The following is a 19355-nucleotide window of genomic DNA, read 5'->3' on the forward strand; positions in this document are numbered from 1 at the left end:
AACTTGAAAAATTGACCATACTTGATCAGATTTAAGTCCTCATTTAATATACTATCAATAGTGTATAATTTTTCTTTTAATATACCATCAGTAATCTGTCACCCCCTGTTTGGCTCCCATGGTTTTGTCCAAAACCTGGAAAACCATTATTGCTGAACATTTTACCATTTCAATCACACAATTCACATATCACCAAACTCTCAGGACCTATAATTAGTCTTTCTTGGATAGCTGTATTCTATTACTATCCCTTTGACTAACAAGTTTAAGTTAGGCAGACAATCATGTTTTGCATACGAGACAAATATAAATCCTTTGTCATAGGCACTTTGAATTATTGTTTTGAGTTTGTTTTAGTAAAACCCAGGGAAATTAAACCATACTTTCTGGTTTTTAATTTGTCAACATTGAAATTTGATCACTAGCACAAACCCTGTTGGACAAAGGGTTGAAATAAGTTTAAAAATCCCAAAACCAAGCTGTTTCTGAGCTCAATACAAGCCTATAAAAGGCAACATAACTAACACGTAAATCACAGCACAACAACAATAGGCCTTTTGCTTGATATAACTTTTATTGAACTTTGAAGATGGTTGATCAGTTTATAGTGGGAGGAGTTATAGCCTCTCTTCTGGGCTTTTTCCTGATGTACCAAATAAGAAGAAAAAAGATGAATGGAGCTTCTTCAATGGGGGTTGAAGAGAATGAATGTTTGAAGAGCACTCAGAATGAAATGTCATGTGGATCAGAGATAGCTACAAGTACAGATATAATCATTGTTGGAGCAGGCGTTGCTGGTTCAGCCCTTGCATACACTCTTGGCAAGGTGACAGTTTCTAGCTTCTCCTAACTTTCTCTTTCTTTTCTCTCTTTTTGATGACAATTTAATCAGACACCTTATATTCTTCTTCCCTCTTCAATTGTTGCAGGAAGGACGTAGAGTGCGTGTTATTGAAAGAGATTTGTCTGAGCCTGACAGAATCGTTGGTGAACTGCTGCAACCTGGAGGCTACCTCAAGTTGATTGAGTTGGGTCTTGATGGTAAGCAAGAAAACTTCGGGGACCAACGTGAACTTATTCTTGTGAAATATCAATAGTCATCTAGCTGACTAGCTCGAATCTCAAAGCATTTTTTTGTCTCATAATTGTGGTTAATCGTTTGCCTGTAGATTGCGTGACAGAGATTGATTCTCAGCAAGTGTTTGGATATGCTCTTTACAAGGATGGAAAGAATACGAAATTGTCTTATCCATTGGAAGGTTTTCGTTCCGATGTGTCCGGTAGAGGCTTCCATTATGGACGATTCATTCAAAAGATGCGAGAGAAAGCTGCTTCCCTTCCCAAGTACTCTTTCCTTCACCTGTAACTCTGAAAATACATAATTAGAAATGCAGAAGAGATCTCTTGAACCAGAGCCTAGCTCAATTGGTTCATGTAGCCAGCAGGTCTGGGACTTGAATCCCAGCGCCTGTAACCTTCTCTCATTCCAAGTTGCTACCTTATTTGTAAAAAATAAAACTTCAGACTACAGTAATTATGACATAGCCATCTTTAAAGCCAATTCTCAGATTAATATAGTAGAAAATTTCGTACAGAGATTTCCATATAATTCCTTGAAGTGGTTTCTAACTCTTATTTGGATCGTATTGCTTAATTTGGTGTACAGTGTAAGTTTGGAACAAGGCACTGTAACATCTTTACTTGAAGAAAAAGGAACTATAAAGGGCGTGCATTATAAAACCAACGAAGGCCAAGAGCAGACAGCAAATGCTCCCCTCACGATTGTATGTGACGGTTGTTTTTCAAATTTGCGACGCTCCCTCTGTAACCCAAAGGTAAATAATTAGGCATGGCACATGATCAGTACCGCCATGTGAAATTAATTTTTTCATTTCTGCATATATAAATACTAGTGTAGTAGGATTAATCATCCCATAAACCTTTCAGGTTGATATTCCTTCTTGCTTTGTTGGCCTGATCCTGGAGAATTGTGATCTTCCATATCTCAATCATGGGCATGTTATATTGGCTGATCCTTCGCCTATCTTGTTTTATCCTATCAGTAGCAGTGAAATCCGCTGTTTAGTGGATGTGCCTGGCCAAAAGGTCCCTTCAATTCCCAATGGCGAAATGGCACACTATTTGAAGACTGTGGTGGCTCCTCAGGTACATATATTTACTACTACTATTTGCTTGACCAGGTTTTTTGTCCTTCAATCGTTGATGCCTGACCAAGTTGCTTATAAAACGTAGAAATTTTAACCCCACTTTTCTTCATCTGTAATGTGGGCCAAATTTGACACAACATTCAACCAGCTGAGAGTTGAAACTTTTAAAATGAATAATTTGAACCTTTTCAGATTCCCCCAGAGCTGTACAGTGCTTTCATATCTGCAATTGACAAAGGAAACATAAGAACAATGCATAACAGAAGCATGCCTGCCTCTCCATATCCAACTCCTGGAGCACTTTTGATGGGGGATGCATTCAACATGCGGCACCCTTTAACTGGTGGAGGAATGACTGTGGCTTTATCTGATGTTGCTGTTCTTAGAGATCTTCTTAGACCATTACATGATCTCCATGATGCTTCTGCTCTCTGCAGATACCTCGAATCCTTCTACACCCTGCGGAAGGTAAAAACCAAAAAACAAACATGCCCATATTTCCTATCAAATACATCCTCTACAAAAAGCACATTGATTAACAAAATGGTGCCTCATTCAATGTTCTCTGCAGCCTGTGGCATCAACAATAAATACATTAGCCGGTGCCTTGTACAAGGTGTTCTGTGCATCTCCTGACCCGGCTAGGAAAGAAATGCGCCAGGCATGCTTCGACTATTTGAGCCTCGGAGGTGTATTTTCAAATGGTCCCATAGCTCTCCTTTCTGGCTTGAACCCTCGCCCTTCGAGTTTGGTTTTTCATTTCTTTGCTGTAGCTGTCTTTGGCGTTGGACGCTTGTTACTTCCATTTCCTTCTCCAAAACGTTTTTGGATTGGTGCTAAATTGATTTCGGTATGCAAATCTCTAGTCTCTCTGCATCTTCCTTGTAAATTAGAACTGTGAAACTATTCAATCTTCTATCTGATCTGATCCAATTTTCCCGTGTTCCAATTGTCAGGGCGCATCAGGCATCATTTTTCCCATACTCAGAGCTGAAGGAGTCAGACAGGTTTTTTTCCCGGTGACCGTCCCAGCTTACCATAGGGCTCCTCCCATTAACTGAGGTAGACAAAGCTGGAAACAAGATAAATTTCCAAGAAAAAAAAATTGAAACAGGGTAATCTCTAGATAATGGAGTTCCTGTAAGGTTGGAATCCATCATCAATGTAATTGCTATAGGAGAGGAAAATTAGCATCTGTAATGTGCCCAATACTGTGCAACCAAAAGTTCCTTTGAATTTGAATTTTTTTTTAACATTATATGCTATTGGAAGAAGCATTACTATATTACTATTCAAATCTAAGATTTTTAACCAATTCTAATCCATCCCAATTACAAGTTTAAAAAAAATGTAGAATGTGAATTGATATTATAGGAATTTTTTATGAAAAGAAAATAAATGAAAATTATTGTTAATTCTTACATGTTACAAGCTCCATTTTTTTCCTAAAAAAGAATGAAATTTCTTTCACAAGTATGAGAATTGGGTTTTAAATACTAATAATTTAAATGAAATCAAAATCATTTGAAGTGAAATTTAAATTATTATTTTTTTATAAAATATAAAAATTATAAATTATAAATATTAAAATTTAAATATTAAGTCAATTGAATTAAATTTTCGAATTATTTTATAAAAAAAATTTCTAAAATTGTCTGTTGACCAAAATCGTTTGAGATAAACCCTTTTTCTTTCATTACAAAGCTTAAACGTGTGTTACCATTTTTTTTTTTTTTCTATTTTATGATAAATTTATTGAAAACCTTAAAAAATAAAAATAAAAAAAAGAGAAAAAAATAACGGTATGACCGGAATACCCTCACAGAAAACAAAAAGACAATAATACCCTAATTGTGACCTAATCAAACCTGAATCTTTCCCCAGATTTTCTATGCTATTATCCCCAATTCGTCCCCAAAATGAATTGAAGATCACGTTCTTCTCTCTGGATCCTCCCATTGCAACCTTCTTTTTCAAATCTACTTAAGGTCAGTACAAAGGTATTCTTATAAATTAATATATTGAAAAAAAGCTTTTTTTTTTTTTTTTTTTATCTTTAGCTTTACTTTTTTAGATCTTTGTTTCCGTTCTGGAATTTATTTTATTTTTGGTTTTAATGTTGAAAGTTCCCTTTTTTTAACGTAATTTGATTTGGGTTTTCTATAATTTTTGTTTTTATGTTGGTTTTGTTGTTATTGGCATGAGAGTGTTAATGGGAAAAGGTTCTAATTTTTTTCTTGTTTTCAAAGGTTTCCTTTTTTGGTCCTTGAAAGTTAGCTATTACAGTGTCCTGAGTAGTTTTTTCTCTGATTTTTCTTTCTGGGTTTTCTTGTATAAACTTTTGGAAAAAATTTTGTGTTTCTGAATTATGATGACAATTTCCATTGTAATTACTGTTGTAAATGCATTCCCTTAAAAAAATTTTGGGTTTTACATTATAAATATTTTATTATGGTATATGTGGTTCACAGCCTGGTTTTAATAGATTATTATTAGTATTTGTTCCTGCTTTAGAATAAAATTGCCGCTTGCCAATATGAAGACTGCGTATTTAGCAATTGGCTTTGTCTTTAGGTAGGATGGCATGATTTTGTTTATTCAGTTAAGATAGTCATTTGAAGTATATCTAGAATACTCCTTTCTCTGCCAGCCTAGGTTCTCCTAGCAATTATACAATGTATATTTCCAATGAATTAGGAATTGCCTATTTGGTTCTTTGGTAGTTCGTAAATATGGCTAGATGTGAATCATTTGAATCATACCTTCTCAATCGTTTTCATTATTTATTTATTTATTTTTGTAGTTGATGGTATTCTTGTAATGCTTTATGTAAAGAACCAGTAATGCACTTTTCTTTTGTTAATGTAAACTGATACTCAATTCAGAACCATAGGTTCTTCCTTGGATGAAACCAGTGCTTTCCTTTTTATGACATCAACTCTAATATGTTCCTTTCTCTTGCAGACTTTTTTATGGTTATTTACTTTATTCTTTAAAGTGTTCATGCGGAGCTTCCTGAATGGTTTGTGCATTGACTTCAAAAAGGTTGGCCTTATTAACTTCTTTCCCTGAGTGAAAAAGTTAACTTTCTTGCCATCTCGGGCAAGACAAAGCTAATTAGTTGATTCTTACATGGAAAGGTGGAGTCATAATTTGTGTTAGTTGTTCCATGGAAGACCACACTTTTGTTGTTGGTCAGGAGTTCCCTGATGTCAAGGCCTTCCGTAATGCTATTAAAGAAGCTGCCATTGCACAACACTTTGAGCTGCGTATTATAAAAAGTGACCTTATTCGTTATTTTGCTAAGTGTGCTGCAGAAGGATGTCCATGGCGCATTCGTGCAGTTAAGCTTCCTAATGCCCCAACTTTTACAATAAGAAGCCTTGAAGGAATACATACTTGTGGGAAAAATGCGCAAAATGGGCACCATCAAGCTTCTGTAGATTGGATTGTCAGTTTTATAGAGGAACGACTACGGGATAACATCAATTACAAACCAAAGGATATATTGCATGACATTTATAAACAATATGGGATCATTATACCATACAAGCAAGCTTGGCGTGCAAAGGAACGAGGACTTGCTGCTATTTATGGCTCTTTTGAAGAAGGTTACTGCTTGCTTCCTGCTTTTTGCGAGCAGATAAAGAAAACAAACCCTGGAAGTATCACAGAGGTGTTCGCCACTGGTGCAGATAATCGGTTCCAGCGGCTGTTTGTTTCATTTCATGCATCCATATATGGATTCTTGAATGGATGCTTGCCTATTGTTGGGCTTGGTGGAATCCAGCTTAAAAGCAAGTACCTTGGAACTTTGCTTTCAGCAACTTCTTTTGATGCGGATGGTGGTTTATTTCCACTTGCATTTGGTGTTGTTGATACAGAAAACGATGATAGCTGGATTTGGTTCTTGTCAGAGTTGCATAAGGCTTTAGAGATGAATTCTGAGAAAATGCCCCAGCTCACTTTTCTATCAGATGGACAAAAAGGTATCGTAGATGCTGTAAGGAGAAAGTTCCCAAATTCCTATCATGCCCTTTGCATGCACCATCTGAGTGAAAGCATTTGCAGAGAGTTCAAGAACTCACGGCTAGTTCATCTTCTCTGGAAAGCTGCATATGCTACAACTACTATTGCTTTTAAGGAGAAAATGGCTGAAATAGAGGAGGTTTCTCCTGAAGCTGCAAAGTGGATACAACAATTTCCTCCTTCCCACTGGGCATTGGTATATTTCGAAGGAAAACGTTATGGTCACCTCTCATCAAACATTGAAGAATTTAATCGGTGGATTCTTGAAGCTCGAGAGTTACCCATAATCCAGGTGATTGAGCAAATTCACAGCAAATTGATGTCTGAGTTTGAGGACCGGCGAACTAAAGGTTGTTCCTGGTTTTCTGCACTTGCCCCTTCTGCTGAGACACGTATGCTAGAAGCTATCAACCGTGCATCATCATATAAAGTTCTACGGTCAGATGAAGTAGAATTTGAGGTTATATCAGCTGAACGATCAGATATTTTGAATATTGGGAAACGTTCTTGTTCTTGTCGTGATTGGCAACTTTATGGAATACCTTGTTCACATGCAGTGGCAGCACTGATGTCATGCCAAAAAGATGTATATGCTTTCACAGAGAAATGTTTTACTGTTGCCAAGTATCGTGAGACATATTCTGAAGAGATATACCCTATACCTCGGAAGATTGACTGGAAGAAGATCGGTGTGGCTCCTTGTCTGATGGATGAGGATGCTCAAGTCATGCGACCACCCAAGTTTCGTCGGCCACCAGGACGCCCTGAAAAGAAACGGTTATGTGTAGAGGATCTTAATCGTGAGAAACACACAGTGCATTGTAGTCGGTGTAACCAGACTGGGCATTACAAAACAACTTGCAAAGCCGAGATTATGAAAGGTATCGAACAGTTCTAGCGTTCTAGGATCTAACTTTTACTTAGATTGTAGATTGTATTAAGAATAGTGTTGTTGTACTAGGGCATACTTAATACTGTACTCAATGTAAAATAGTAAATCTCCATCGTATCTCGTTCATGTATGTAAAATCGGAATGAAGTTGAAGGCCTTGGGCTTTATTTTGCTACTTTTGCTTGATGAGAGTAATTCGGTAAATGAATCGGAATGAAGTTGGAGGCCTCAGGCTTTATTTCCCTGCAGTAAATTCAGTAGAAAGTGACCTCAAATATACTAAGGATAAATGAATCGAGATGTTCCCTGGTGAGAGTCCTTTTTCAAGACATCCTCATGGCAGAAGCATCTTATAAACACTTTGGACAGCCAACCAGCTGAAAGGCCTTTATACCTAAACAAGAAACCATATCATGTGACATTAATGGCTTCCCTGAGGCTTGAAAAACAGCTACAAGCCTACAGTGACTTAGGCTATAGGCTTCCCAAGCCAGTCTAGACTTTTTCTGCTCGTTTGCTCAAAAATATGCAGATTTTGGGTCAGCTTTGTATGACTCAGAGAATACAGGTGCTTCATGCTTGAAACGTGTTCCATTAACTTATTATTAAATAAATAAAAGCCAGAGATCCGTAGATGAAACTAATTTTACATGACAAACTCCGCATTTCTAACATTTTCTAAACATTGAATCCAATGAGATATCACGATCAATGTTCCTTAAAGAAAAGAGAACAAAAATCATAAAAGCAGCTGGCTTTTCATCTCAGGTCCAAAACCAAGACTCCCTAAACCAGTCAAATGCTATTGGTTCAATTGTAAAGCTGCTTGAATCTTCTGCAGGCTTTCAAGACATTTCCCTGTGACCAAATGCACTGACCCAGAGGAAACCTCCACCACCAGGTCCGAAACCACTTCCAGGAGTAGCAACAATGTGGGTCTTCTCAAGTATCTCACTGAACACATCCCATGAGTTTCGACCATTCTTTCTTCTATACACTTTAAACCCAAGCGAGTTAAATGTCTCTACTATAATTTTCGTATTTTCTTTGTAGAAGCCAATCACCTTTTGCATAGCCTGCAAGGAAACAAAATCTAAAAATCAGGGTGCTGCAATTCAGAACATCTGCTGTAAATAATATTTTCAGAACATTACAAGCTTGGTGAACTGAACGAAAAACATTTGGAAATTTCTTCTCATTCCATATGTTGACGACAAAGCCAGGTAAGGACTCTAACCTCAAGCCCTTCAGGTGAAATGCAAGCCAAGGCACCAGCTTGGGCGTAGATGCACCATTAAAGCAAGTACAAACAATACGGTTGAAGTCCTCGGCAACCGGAAATCCATCTGAAAATAGAAGCTGTTTCGGAACAACAGTCCAACCAAGAGGAACTCAGGTAAAACGAACGTACTTGCTAAAGGAAGCTGTTTCAAGTGCGACCTACAATAACAATAAGGAAATTTGTACATCAAACGTACAATTATCCTTCACCACTCTATATAACAAGCACTAGCGAAGGAACAAATCATTAACTCCAGAATTACCTCTTTTTCTCCGGGAATTTCAAAGATAGAACGTGAGTTGTCATCTGACTTGTACATGGCATATGCAGAATCATGGACAATGATAGACCCATTTTCCTTAGCAAACTGAACCAATCGAGTCAATTGCTTCCCTTGTTGCAGCAGCGCCAGTAGGATTGTTTGGTGAACAGAAAATATGATATCTGTTCTAGCAACAGTGGACAAATCAGGAAAGAATCCATTCTCTGGTGTACACCTCATGTACTCAATATTTGCATACTTCTCAATGTCCTTTTGAAACTGTCCAGTCTGACCCATGATAACACTGGAATCTACACGAATAACTCCAATGGCAATAAATACAAGCATTACAATTTAAAGGGAAGAGCCACAGGCCTCAGGAAACAGGTAACCATCTTGAAGCTTGGCTATGTTCAGATTGCGAGAAACCTTAGTTTTGTAAGCTTCAAAACAAACAACAACCAACTCAGCGCCATTAGTCATAAAATTCTTGAAATGTAAAAGGATTTATAGAAAATACAAATACCATTACTAAGTAATTTGTGCTACTACTCATAAACCGTTGCTCTTAGTAACATTACCGGCTCAACTACTCAAGTTTTAAGTTTTCATATACCCAAAATGTATAGCAACAAGAATAAAAAAGACATTGATAAATAGGGGAAAAAAAGAAAAAGAATAAGCATCATTCTGCTGTTCTTGAGGAGTGGCAACACATTTAACTATATTAATGCCTTTCAATAGAATTGAAATACTGGGTTGTGCAGCATTATTCCAAGGAAAAAAAGCCCATTAGGAGAAAATTAGAAACTGTAAAAACTAAGAACCTTTTTCAATTGAAATGATAAAAAGAAAGAGAAGTTGCACTTTGTTTTCTCAACAACCAAACAGAGCCAAGAAATTGGAAAAAAAAAATTAGTACCTTGAATTGAAACTGGTTGGAGCTATGAAAGCAGAGGAAGATGAAGAAATCATTGAAGTTGATAGATTGCTCATCGCAGACGTTTTCAGATTTTCCAAAAAAAAAAAATTGAGATGGCCTTTGTTTTGTAAGAGAAGAAGCGTTTGAGACTTGAGCCAAAGCAAAGATCGAGCCTCAGCGTTTAGCTTAACGTCAACGCAGTCCGAATAAAGTACTATCAGTCAACTTGTGCCACGTCATGTGGGACCATTTCTTTTTCTTGCTATTATCACACGTGGCATGCACCCAATCCAAGAGAATATATATATATATATATATAAATATATAATGCCACGGGTGTCGGTTCTTCCCAATTGGAAAGATAACTAGGATTAGGGTTTTGGATTCCAGAGGAGAAGCGGTGTGGTTGCTTGAATTGAATCGGTTTCTACGTTGGAATCGCGTAGGTTCATCCATTTTGATTAGGTAATTTTTCTCTTTTTCATTTTTTTTATATATATATTTTGCGGAGAAATCTTATTATCTTTGCTAATGTCGGTTTCGAGGAAATTATAGAAATAGAATTGTCTGTAAGAAAACGGGTTTCTAATTTCTCTTTAGGGTTTTTCGAGAAATTTGATTCGAATTGTTGTTTTCTTCCTTTGGATTTTGATTTTTTTTTCTTTGACGCTGCATTTGGATATGGCAGAATGAATAGAACTGTGCCGAAATTTCATATTTTTCATCTAAGCAATTTAAAGGGTGAAGTTTTCATATTTGATCACTGTTTTTGAACCGATTCAGTTTGGTTTTTGCGCATAATTTTTCAATTTTGTGCTTATTAGTTTCCTTATGGATTTTATGAAAGTCGTCTTTTTTAAGATTTTCTTTTGGTGATCTTGAATTATCTATGTATTTTCAATGGGAAATCTATTAACTCATCTGGTGTTTACTATGCTTTTGCAGCTTAGATGGATCTGGAAACAGAAAACAGAATAGCTGCTATTCTTTTAAAAGAAGCAGCCGAACTGAAGCGACAAGCAGACAGGGAAGGTGTTCATGTTTATCTTCAGAAGCCAAAAGTAAGGGGTCGGCCAAATTCAAGGTTCCTCACTGCAACTGTGCTTGGGGTACAGCAAGGTTAGCTATTCTGTTGCGTATTAAGCTTGCATTTTCTTCTGTTTTATTCTAGATTTAAGTGCTTTGCAATTGATGGTTGGTCCTCACCTTCTTTGCTTGCTAGCAAGTTCTAGAGTAAGGTTAGATTGCTAAGAACACTTGCTAGTTTTGTAAATTCCAATCTGGAAATGTGGAAGAACAGAGATCTTTTACGTACCTAAAAGAAAAGAGAGTTTTTTTTTCAGGGAAATTGTTTCTAATTAGATGATGCTGGGAAGCATAAGTATGGACACATGCATTCAAGAAAAATAGAAAAATAAGAAGATAGGATGATAATCTTTCAATTTTCCCCCTATATTTTCTGGTACATTGAATTTGGATGGATCTTTTGGACCAGCTATAATATCTATAGATATATATAGATGTTAATCTTGCAAATGATTATTTCCTTTCAGATTTTCTTGCTAATGTGTCTATTGTCTGCATCTGTTTCTTTCCGCCTCTTTTTCAGCAAATAGAGCTGTTGAAGTGAATGAGATGTGGCGAGTTCGACAAAAGGAGCTGGAGCTAAATGATAGTCTGAAAAGAAGATCAAAAGATGATAGCAGGCACAGCAGGAGTCATGCGGACATTAGCAGCCCCCCAAGAAGCGCAAGTAGGCGGCATGAGATCAATTTTAGTGCTTCATGCTCATCAAGCAAGAGAGTGGCAGAGAGTTGTTATTCAAGGCAAGATGAAGGTCTAAGAGATCAAGAAGTTGAGGAATTTCTTCAGTCAAGGTTCGTACCTGCAACTAGCTGTAATTTTTCTTCCATATGAAAAACTATTGTGCTGGGGTAGAATGAGCGGTTATCAGCCTCGTGTTTAGATGTGCAGTCACGCATTTGGCTATATATGTTATTCAGATTGGTGCAAATTTGACTGACGTGAACTGTTTTATGATAACAGGGAGAAGCGCGGTCGAGGTTCTATAGGTTCAAGGATGGATGAAACAGGACCTTACCTACCCTCTATTTCTGATTCCCCAGGGAAGTTGTCAGCAAGCCTCATTGGAAGGGAACATCGTGTGATGTTAGGTCCTGAGAAGCCATCTTCACTGAAGTCTGATGAATCTTCTTCCGATGAGGAACTTCATGAACATAGACAGAAGAAAGAAAAGGACCATTCTGAGAGCTCAGACAAGAAGCATCATCCTAGGGAGCACAAATCTCAAGAAAAATCTAGACATAAGAAAAAGAAGAGGAAGGATAAGAAAAGAAGTAAACATCACAAGTGAGTAATTCTTTGAACTTGTCGGAAAATGAACGATTCGAAGGGTGCGAACATTGGTGCAGATTGGCATAAGAGCTGCAATTTGTCACTTCCATATGTAATTCAAAACATTTAAGATTGTCACATATATACAGATCTTGTTTTTGCTCATTGCTTAGAAATTTGTCGCTTCCATATGCAATTACACAAGTTTTTAACATCCTTAAAATACAGTTCCCCTTGTTCACTCAACTTCCCATTGCATTTGTATACAAGTAACAACAGTACAGTCTCGAATATGCCCATATAAGCCCTATCAAACCAAATATTTTCATCATTATCTGTATTACACAAAAACTTTGTGGCAAGACGAATGTCATGAGTCCTCGTAATGATGATCCGTCTCGTCAAAGATCTCTTCCTGGCCAAGGTCACATATAAGGCAAACGTTTGAGAAACTGTTGACAAAAATGAAATCAGAAGCTTGCTAAACTTTTAGTCAGTAGTACCTGTAAAAGCTCTTCAATGACATCTTCCATTGTTATTATGCCAACAGCCTCCTCTTCTTCAGGGAGCTCTGGGAGTGGATTGCCATTTAGATGTAGGATATCTGAATCAATACCCTTTGTCCACTTCTTGCCCCGAGAACCACCTTTAACAGAATTACTTGTTGCGGGAAAGCTCTTCCACTTCTTAAGCGATCTCTTGCGTCTTAAAGCATTCTCTTGGGGAGGTTTGTCACCGTCAATGTCAACTTTCACTTCCGGCAAGGGACCTAAGAGAGAGCGGAGACAAACAAAACAAACAAACAAACAAATCTCAAAATGGCAGCCAGGCATAAATAAAGAATTTGCGTCATAAATATGTTTCTATGGACAGCTAAGTCATAGTACGAGTGGAAATTCGGAGGGAGTATACCCATAAAGAGGCTGATACTTACTCCCAGCAGAGTTACATGAAGGCAGCTGCTCTGTATTGTTGCACTGTCTTACAACGACGGCCATGTGGCTATGACCTTTTTGAAATTCATTTAATATATCATACAATGGCAATGTTTCTTGAACCCTACAACATGCAAATATATATCGGATCAACCAATGAGTAAAGTGGTAGACAGTGCTTTGCAGAATAATACAAATACAAGTCGTCTATATTTTTACGAGTTCATTTACTATAAGATACCTTGGAATCCTTCGTATAGTAACACTCTTCACAGGTACTTCATCCTCAGGGTGAATTGTCAATAAATTCTTCACCTTTAAGATTAAAAGACAAACAGTTTAATAAATACACAATTAATACCCAGAAGTTTTTTAAACAATAGCCAAAGGAATAGGAAAAAGTCGAATTAGTAACAAAAATATTAATATTCAGAAGGGGACTCATATTAAATGCACTGCCAGATACTAAGCACTTGATGGTAAAAGGTATTCAGAAAGGGAGGGTATAAGGGTGGTGGGGTGCATCACATAATTCATGCAACCATTAGCATCATAAACTGGAAAGCTCATCATATCATGGAGCATCATCCAGTTCCAAAATTTCACGCTAAAGGAAGCACTTTGAAGGAGAGCAAAAGATAAGCTGAAAATAAGCATAGCATAACACTCAACAAACTGTTATTAACATTAGTTGCAGCCAAAGAAAAATAATTACCAGAATGAGTCCAATTATGTTTGTAGGCTGCTCATAATAAACTGGCACTCTGCTATGTCCTTTCTCCAAAATTAAACTCATCAAGTCCCTGTCCATAGCAAGCATGAAATGATTGCTAATCTAATGAAAGCTGAAAAAGAGATGCAAAAGCTATAATTTACAGAAAATCATACCTGTCAAGCTTGGCATTAATATCAATTGTAAACGTTTCAGATATAGGAGTCATGGCATCTTTAGCTGTTTTCTCAGTGAGCTCAAGTGCTCCAGCTATAATTGTTGTCTCATCATGCGTCAGTTCTCCACCTTTTCCAGCCTAATAAAGGGCCAATAAAAGGATCATAAATCTGAAATTTATGATGAAAGAAAGCAGATTCTATGAAAGAAGGCGTGCAATTCAGAAAGCGAAGACACGTTACAGAGGCAGTTAAGCAAAGTCAGAAACTAACCATAACAAATTAATGGCATGGCAGGTGAAATCAATGATCACTAACAAGTATTGATTCGAAAAATGGAAACAACTAAGTTAATAACAACTAAGTTACAGAACAAAGTGATATATGCAACTATAGGGAACAATAAAAGCTTTTACACAATATTTCCTGGAACAACTAAGAAGCTGTTAAGCACACCTCGTTGCCATGCAAATTTACGAGGGTTTTCAACTCAGCTCTTCGAAAAAGTGCTACATGTCCGTGGCCCAGCAGAAAGTCTAACAGCTGAAAATCACACAAGATATTTACAGTCAAGAGAGCTATTTGCAGGAATTTACAAGCTTGATTGTCTTTCTCATTATCTTAAAAGCATTAATGGTGAGTGCATAAAGCAACATTTATCACCTTGCTTATCGGGTAGGCAACAGGAAAACAGATCCAAACAAGAACTTGAACAAATGGAGCCACCGTTGCACCAATAGCCAAACCATATCGAGAACAAACAGATTGCGGTATTATCTGCACATACAATTAAATTGCAATCAGGAAATGCACAAAACTTGCTGCCTTTTTATTGCAGCTACATGTAATTTCACTTTCCAAGAGCAGGTCTTAAGCCAGATGGTTGGAAAACAATATCTAAAACCAACTGCTGGAACCTTCTGGAAAAAGTTGCCAGCAAAAAATTTTAGCTAATGATATCTGAGTAACACACATCAAAAGAGTCATATCACAAAATGTAATTTTCATGGTTCAACAAGGATGTCTACCTATGCTGAATTCAAAACCGCTCCAATTCAAATAATCTAAGGTTGATTCTCACCTCACCAAACAGAAGAATCAAGGTCACCGAAATCAGGATAGCACCCCAAGCTGTGACCAGACCATCAAGGAAAATGGGAAGTGCCTACAGAAAAAAGTAACAAAAAGTTCCAAAAATTAACTAATATTTTCCAAAACATCTATCAGATCACCTGTTGAAGATGCATCTATGATATATACCTCCATTGCAGCAGCATTGCATATAAGTAGTGTACAAAGCAACAAATGCTGTTTTTTGACAACCGGCAATATCTTTGCTGTTCCACAAGGGATAAAGTTAGCATGGCCAGCATTTAATCAGAATATTGGACATGCAGTATATAAAACAACATCAGACAAAAATTGACATTATCAATCATTAACCATTCAAACTTTGCTTCATTTTAGGAACAAAATTCCCAAGTCTTAAAAACCTTATTGATTAAAATTCTTAGATTTTTTTCTTTCATTCACTTGATTTCTTTAAAAATATAGTATGAACCATAAATCTCAATGAACAACCTAAATTATCAAGCAATATAGAAAATTTTACATCAAACTTTTTAGGGGCATTTTCGTGTCCAAAGGGCAAAGTGGATTTTTCCCTCATTAGTACAAGTCAGCTAACAAGCAGAGGTATTTTGTTCATTTAGGCCAAGCTGACATGTCAGGCCGACCTGAATTACAATAGTTAATTTAAAATGTAGTTAATTTTATATCATTTAGGCATTTTCGTAATTATTATAGGACATTTTAACAAATTCGGTCAATTATAGTAGTAGGAACATTTCTATAATTATAGTAAGAGGGACATTAAAGTAATTTTAGTCAATTATGGGGTGACGGGCATTTTCATAATTATGACATAAGAGTACCACAATAATTTATCATTTATAAGAGGGTATTTTTGTCATTTAAAACGTAAGGGGCATTATAATCATTTGACAATTATAAGATTTTTGTAATTTAAGATAGGAGGGCGGTTAACAACAAAGGTTAAAGATGGTCCTAGCATTTGTATTATAATGCTCAACTTAGAGATTCAAAGAGTGTTAAAAAGAAAAGAAAGAGATAGTGTTTAAAGGCTAATAATGCAAGATGGGTTGAGAGACACTTGGATGATGTTATTTATACCTATGAGATGAGGTTTTGGGTTTAGGTTGCTCAGGTAAGCTCTAGTTCATCAACCCTAAAGAACTAGAGCTGACCTCGTAAGGCCAAACTGAACTCACAGTTGATATGAAAATTCAGGGCGGCCTGACACGTCAGCAGCCTACATGCTAAAGCCCCAGGATGCAAGTTTGTCCCGCCCTGAATGGACGGTCAACTGCGAGTTCAGCTTAGGCCTACGAGGTCAGCTCTAGTTCTTTAGGGCTGATGAACTAGAGCTGACCTGAACAGCCTAAACCCAAAACCCCATCTCATAGGTATAAATAACACCATCCAAGTGTCTCTCAACCTACTCACGGTTGACCTGGAAATTCAGGGCGGCCTGACATGTCAGCAGCCTACATGCTAAAGCCCCAGGATGCTGGTTTGTCCTGCCCCGAATGGATGGTCAACTGCGAGTTTAGCTTGGGCCTACAAGGTCAGCTCTAGTTCTAGGGCTGATGAACTAGCACTGAACTAGTGCTGACCTGAGTAGCCTAAACCCAAAACCCCATCTCATAGGTATAAATAACACCATCCAAGTGTCTCTCAACCTACTCGCAGTTGACCTGGAAATTCAGGGCAATCTGACATGTCAGCAGCCTACATGCTAAAGCCCCAGGATGCTGGTTTGTCCCATCCTGAATGGACGGTCAACTGCGAGTTCAGCTTAAGCCTACTTCTTTACTTCTTTAGGGCTGATGAACTAGAGCTTACCTGAGCAGCCTAAACCCAAAACCCCATCTCATAGACATAAATAACACCATCCAAGTGTCTCAACCCATCTTGCATTATTAGCCTTTAAACACTATCCCTTTCTTTTCTTTTTAAGACTCTTTGAATCTCTAAGTTGAGTGTCAGAATACAAATGCTAGGACCATCTTTAACCTTTGTTGTTAACCGCTCTCTTTCTCTTTGCTGTGTTTTCAGGTTTTACTCCTCCAGGACAAATCGATACAAACAAAAACTCTCTCAAAAAGTAAAGATTCTACCATCCCATTCATGATTCTAATTCATTTGTTCTCCTCAATAAAAATAAAGCAAACATTTAGTAAAGCTAAGGCATGCAAATCATTCCCATCAGCAACACAATAAAATATATATTATCAACTTTTTTATTCTTTCATTTTCTTTCGTTAATTACACAAAAAATAAATCAATGAAAAAAGCATTAAATCCATTTCTAAAGAAACAAAAGAATAAAATGGAGGAAATTAAAAAATAAAATACCAGCATGTTTACGATCCTGGGGAGTACCAGACTTGGCAAGAACCTCAAGATCAACAAGACTCATCGACATAAGGCCCAAAGTAAGGCCCGACATCATCCCAGCGAACATCACCAGCAATACTATTACCAATATGTGAATAAAGAAATCCGTTTCGCAACATTTGTACTCCACCGCCATTCAATTTCTCTCCCTCTTGAACCAACGTTACAAATCCAAAAGAATTTGATAATGAAACCCTAGAGCTTTCGTTAGAGAAACGATAAACAGCGGTGAAAAATCTCCTCCATTAGGAAAAGTTATTGCTTTTTGTTAATAGAAAGGAAGGAGACATGATAAAGACAAATAAGCCGCCGATTTGGCGTGAAAACGGTAACGTTTGAGTTTCGGTCCGGCTAGAAAGCGACGTGTGGCGACTGGCTTATGCGTTTGTGACTGGAATTGGGAAATTTAATAATATGCAGTTCCAATCTATACAGTTGTTAGTCTCAGGTTTATACTAACTAGTTTGATTAAAATTTAATTATTGATAATTAAAAAAATCATTATTGAGAGAGACGAAGATGATCATATAGTCTAAATAGTATTATATTTTAAATAAAAAATTATTATGCTTAAGTTAATTGATCAATAATTAATTTAATTAAGATTTAATTAACACAATCATATCTTAAAATTATTTAAATAAAACATACTTATACAATTAGGTCATCTGTTCCAAAAAAATAGCTTAACTTTCTCATAAGGTACCACTAACTTATCAAAATTATCATTTTAAAAATGATGGTTTGACATTTAATGTTTGAAATCATTAAATATAATTCACATTAATTTAAAATTATTAAATATAATTTATATTTATTTACATAATTTTTTTAAAATTTATCATAAATATTACATCAATTATTAATTATTCGTCTCTCAGTCTTATATAAAAAGTAATTAAAAGATCAAATACATAATAAAAATACATAACTCTACTACATACTCTAAGCTTTCCTCCATTGAAGCTTCCTTCCATTAAAGCTTCCTCCACATCTCTCGTCACCTTCGATTTCTTACTTTTACCTTATCTTTGATACAATACTGACCTGAGAGTAAGAGCGCTTCTCAGGGCAACAAGTTCGACATTCCCTAATAATATTTTTTGGCTACATATTTAAGATATCCTTCACTTTTAACTTCATCCCTTTTCTTGCAGTTAAAACACTTAAAAACAATTATAATAAAAATAATATATTTTATTATTTTTAAATATGTTCTTATAAAATATGCGATAAATTTTTAATTTCGTTCATAATAAAATTTTAAATTTATTGTAAAAATTAATAATAAATATTATATATTAAAATAAAAGATAAGGATAAAAAAAAAGGTCAAGAAAGCTGATGCCAGAGGAGGATTTTCCACACCTACCCCTAAGTTTTAAATACAACTCCAACACGGGTCAAACTGTTGGACGCCGCTAAATTCGCGGTTAAAATTAAACAATTTCGTGGAAACAACTATCACCAACCGCCTTTTTTGTACCTTGCAACTTGAAAATCCAGATTTTATATAATCTTTTATTTTCATTAATTTTTAATTGTTTTTCTTCTTTATTGTAAAACTTTAGTATGTAAAAAGATGATAAAAAAATAAAAATAATAGTTTTTCATCCCATTTTTTATCTATTTTTTTAGATGTTTTAAAATTATATATTTTTTATATTTTAAAAATATTTTTTTATAATTTTTATAATTTTTTTTAATTTTTTATATTAAAAATTATAAAAAATTTTAATTTTAATATTAAATACATTAAAATTAAAATTTTTTTAACTTCGTACAAATCAATACCATTCAAATAATTTAAAATAAAAAATATAATTTAAAATTTTAATAAAAATTATATATAAATTTAATAAAATTAAAAATATATATTTCGTAATTTATATAAACATAAATTAAAAAACTCTAATGCCTCGCAAGTAACCAAAAAACGGATTTTGATTCAGATTTGGTGTCTTGTTATCTGTCAAACAATCAAAGGTTAGGTTGGTAACGTGTCATCGTCAATTTAGCTTTCAGTAGGGTCAACCTTTAATAATTTAGCCTTTGCGGCTTTGCCCAGGTGGTGATTACCTGAAAGTTATGATCACCAATGCTAACGACCCTGTTTGTTTCTTATGGCTATCTTTAGGGGCG

General features: G+C 35.9%; 4 protein-coding genes and 1 pseudogene across 7 annotated transcripts; 3 read left to right on the forward strand and 2 right to left on the reverse strand.

Moving 5' to 3' along the window:
* The first annotated feature begins 446 nt into the window (after window positions 1-446).
* LOC111298163 (squalene monooxygenase SE1-like) lies at window positions 447-3431 on the forward strand. Its single transcript, XM_022892887.2, has 8 exons — window positions 447-826; window positions 930-1041; window positions 1170-1344; window positions 1667-1835; window positions 1948-2166; window positions 2361-2636; window positions 2740-3018; window positions 3125-3431. The coding sequence occupies exons 1-8, from the start codon at window positions 590-592 to the stop codon at window positions 3227-3229; spliced, it is 1572 nt and encodes a 523-aa protein (XP_022748622.2). The 5' UTR covers window positions 447-589; the 3' UTR covers window positions 3230-3431.
* A 597-nt stretch (window positions 3432-4028) lies between these two features.
* On the forward strand, window positions 4029-7264 carry LOC111298164 (uncharacterized). 3 transcript variants are annotated; one of them, XM_022892889.2, is made up of 3 exons: window positions 4029-4156; window positions 5133-5213; window positions 5309-7264. In XM_022892889.2, the coding sequence occupies exon 3, from the start codon at window positions 5338-5340 to the stop codon at window positions 7093-7095; it is 1758 nt and encodes a 585-aa protein (XP_022748624.2). In that variant the 5' UTR covers window positions 4029-4156; window positions 5133-5213; window positions 5309-5337; the 3' UTR covers window positions 7096-7264. The 3 variants fall into 3 exon arrangements, with proteins under 3 accessions (XP_022748624.2, XP_022748623.2, XP_089601768.1); XM_022892888.2 differs by having other exon boundaries at window positions 4039-4156; window positions 5133-7264; XM_089745642.1 differs by having other exon boundaries at window positions 4129-4168; window positions 5133-7264.
* Window positions 7265-7665: 401 nt separating this feature from the next.
* Window positions 7666-9694, reverse strand: LOC111298165 (LL-diaminopimelate aminotransferase, chloroplastic-like; annotated as a pseudogene). The gene is made up of 4 exons (XR_016328824.1): window positions 9556-9694; window positions 8634-9076; window positions 8327-8529; window positions 7666-8165 (listed from the first exon to the last, which is right to left on the reverse strand). The product of XR_016328824.1 is annotated as an LL-diaminopimelate aminotransferase, chloroplastic-like (transcript).
* Window positions 9695-9884: 190 nt separating this feature from the next.
* LOC111298167 (uncharacterized) lies at window positions 9885-12075 on the forward strand. Its single transcript, XM_022892891.2, has 4 exons — window positions 9885-10020; window positions 10501-10674; window positions 11165-11432; window positions 11602-12075. The coding sequence occupies exons 2-4, from the start codon at window positions 10506-10508 to the stop codon at window positions 11927-11929; spliced, it is 765 nt and encodes a 254-aa protein (XP_022748626.1). The 5' UTR covers window positions 9885-10020; window positions 10501-10505; the 3' UTR covers window positions 11930-12075.
* LOC111298166 (DUF21 domain-containing protein At2g14520-like) lies at window positions 12036-17728 on the reverse strand. The gene is made up of 11 exons (XM_022892890.2): window positions 17172-17728; window positions 14994-15070; window positions 14815-14898; window positions 14397-14510; window positions 14190-14276; window positions 13734-13873; window positions 13561-13648; window positions 13087-13160; window positions 12845-12969; window positions 12414-12679; window positions 12036-12325 (listed from the first exon to the last, which is right to left on the reverse strand). Exons 1-11 carry the CDS (start codon window positions 17347-17349, stop codon window positions 12281-12283), a joined length of 1278 nt encoding a protein of 425 aa, XP_022748625.1. The 5' UTR covers window positions 17350-17728; the 3' UTR covers window positions 12036-12280.
* Window positions 17729-19355: the final 1627 nt, after the last annotated feature.

This window comes from Durio zibethinus, chromosome 16 (genome assembly GCF_047325235.1).
Source record: "Durio zibethinus cultivar Kanyao isolate XHJ-2024 chromosome 16, ASM4732523v1, whole genome shotgun sequence".
NCBI classification, from domain to species: Eukaryota; Viridiplantae; Streptophyta; class Magnoliopsida; order Malvales; family Malvaceae; genus Durio; species Durio zibethinus.

Coding starts and splice junctions, on each gene's coding strand:
- LOC111298163 (XM_022892887.2), top strand. CDS start 590: ATGGTTGATCAGTTTATAGTGGGAGGAGTTATAGCCTCTCTTCTGGGC. Junction 827..929: donor TTGCATACACTCTTGGCAAG/GTGACAGTTTCT, acceptor CAATTGTTGCAG/GAAGGACGTAGAGTGCGTGT. Junction 1,042..1,169: donor GATTGAGTTGGGTCTTGATG/GTAAGCAAGAAA, acceptor GTTTGCCTGTAG/ATTGCGTGACAGAGATTGAT.
- LOC111298164 (XM_022892889.2), top strand. CDS start 5,338: ATGGAAGACCACACTTTTGTTGTTGGTCAGGAGTTCCCTGATGTCAAG.
- LOC111298167 (XM_022892891.2), top strand. CDS start 10,506: ATGGATCTGGAAACAGAAAACAGAATAGCTGCTATTCTTTTAAAAGAA. Junction 10,675..11,164: donor TGTGCTTGGGGTACAGCAAG/GTTAGCTATTCT, acceptor CCTCTTTTTCAG/CAAATAGAGCTGTTGAAGTG. Junction 11,433..11,601: donor GAGGAATTTCTTCAGTCAAG/GTTCGTACCTGC, acceptor TTATGATAACAG/GGAGAAGCGCGGTCGAGGTT.
- LOC111298166 (XM_022892890.2), bottom strand. CDS start 17,349: ATGGCGGTGGAGTACAAATGTTGCGAAACGGATTTCTTTATTCACATA. Junction 14,277..14,396: donor TTGCCTACCCGATAAGCAAG/GTGATAAATGTT, acceptor TGTGATTTTCAG/CTGTTAGACTTTCTGCTGGG. Junction 12,970..13,086: donor ACTATACGAAGGATTCCAAG/GTATCTTATAGT, acceptor TGCATGTTGTAG/GGTTCAAGAAACATTGCCAT.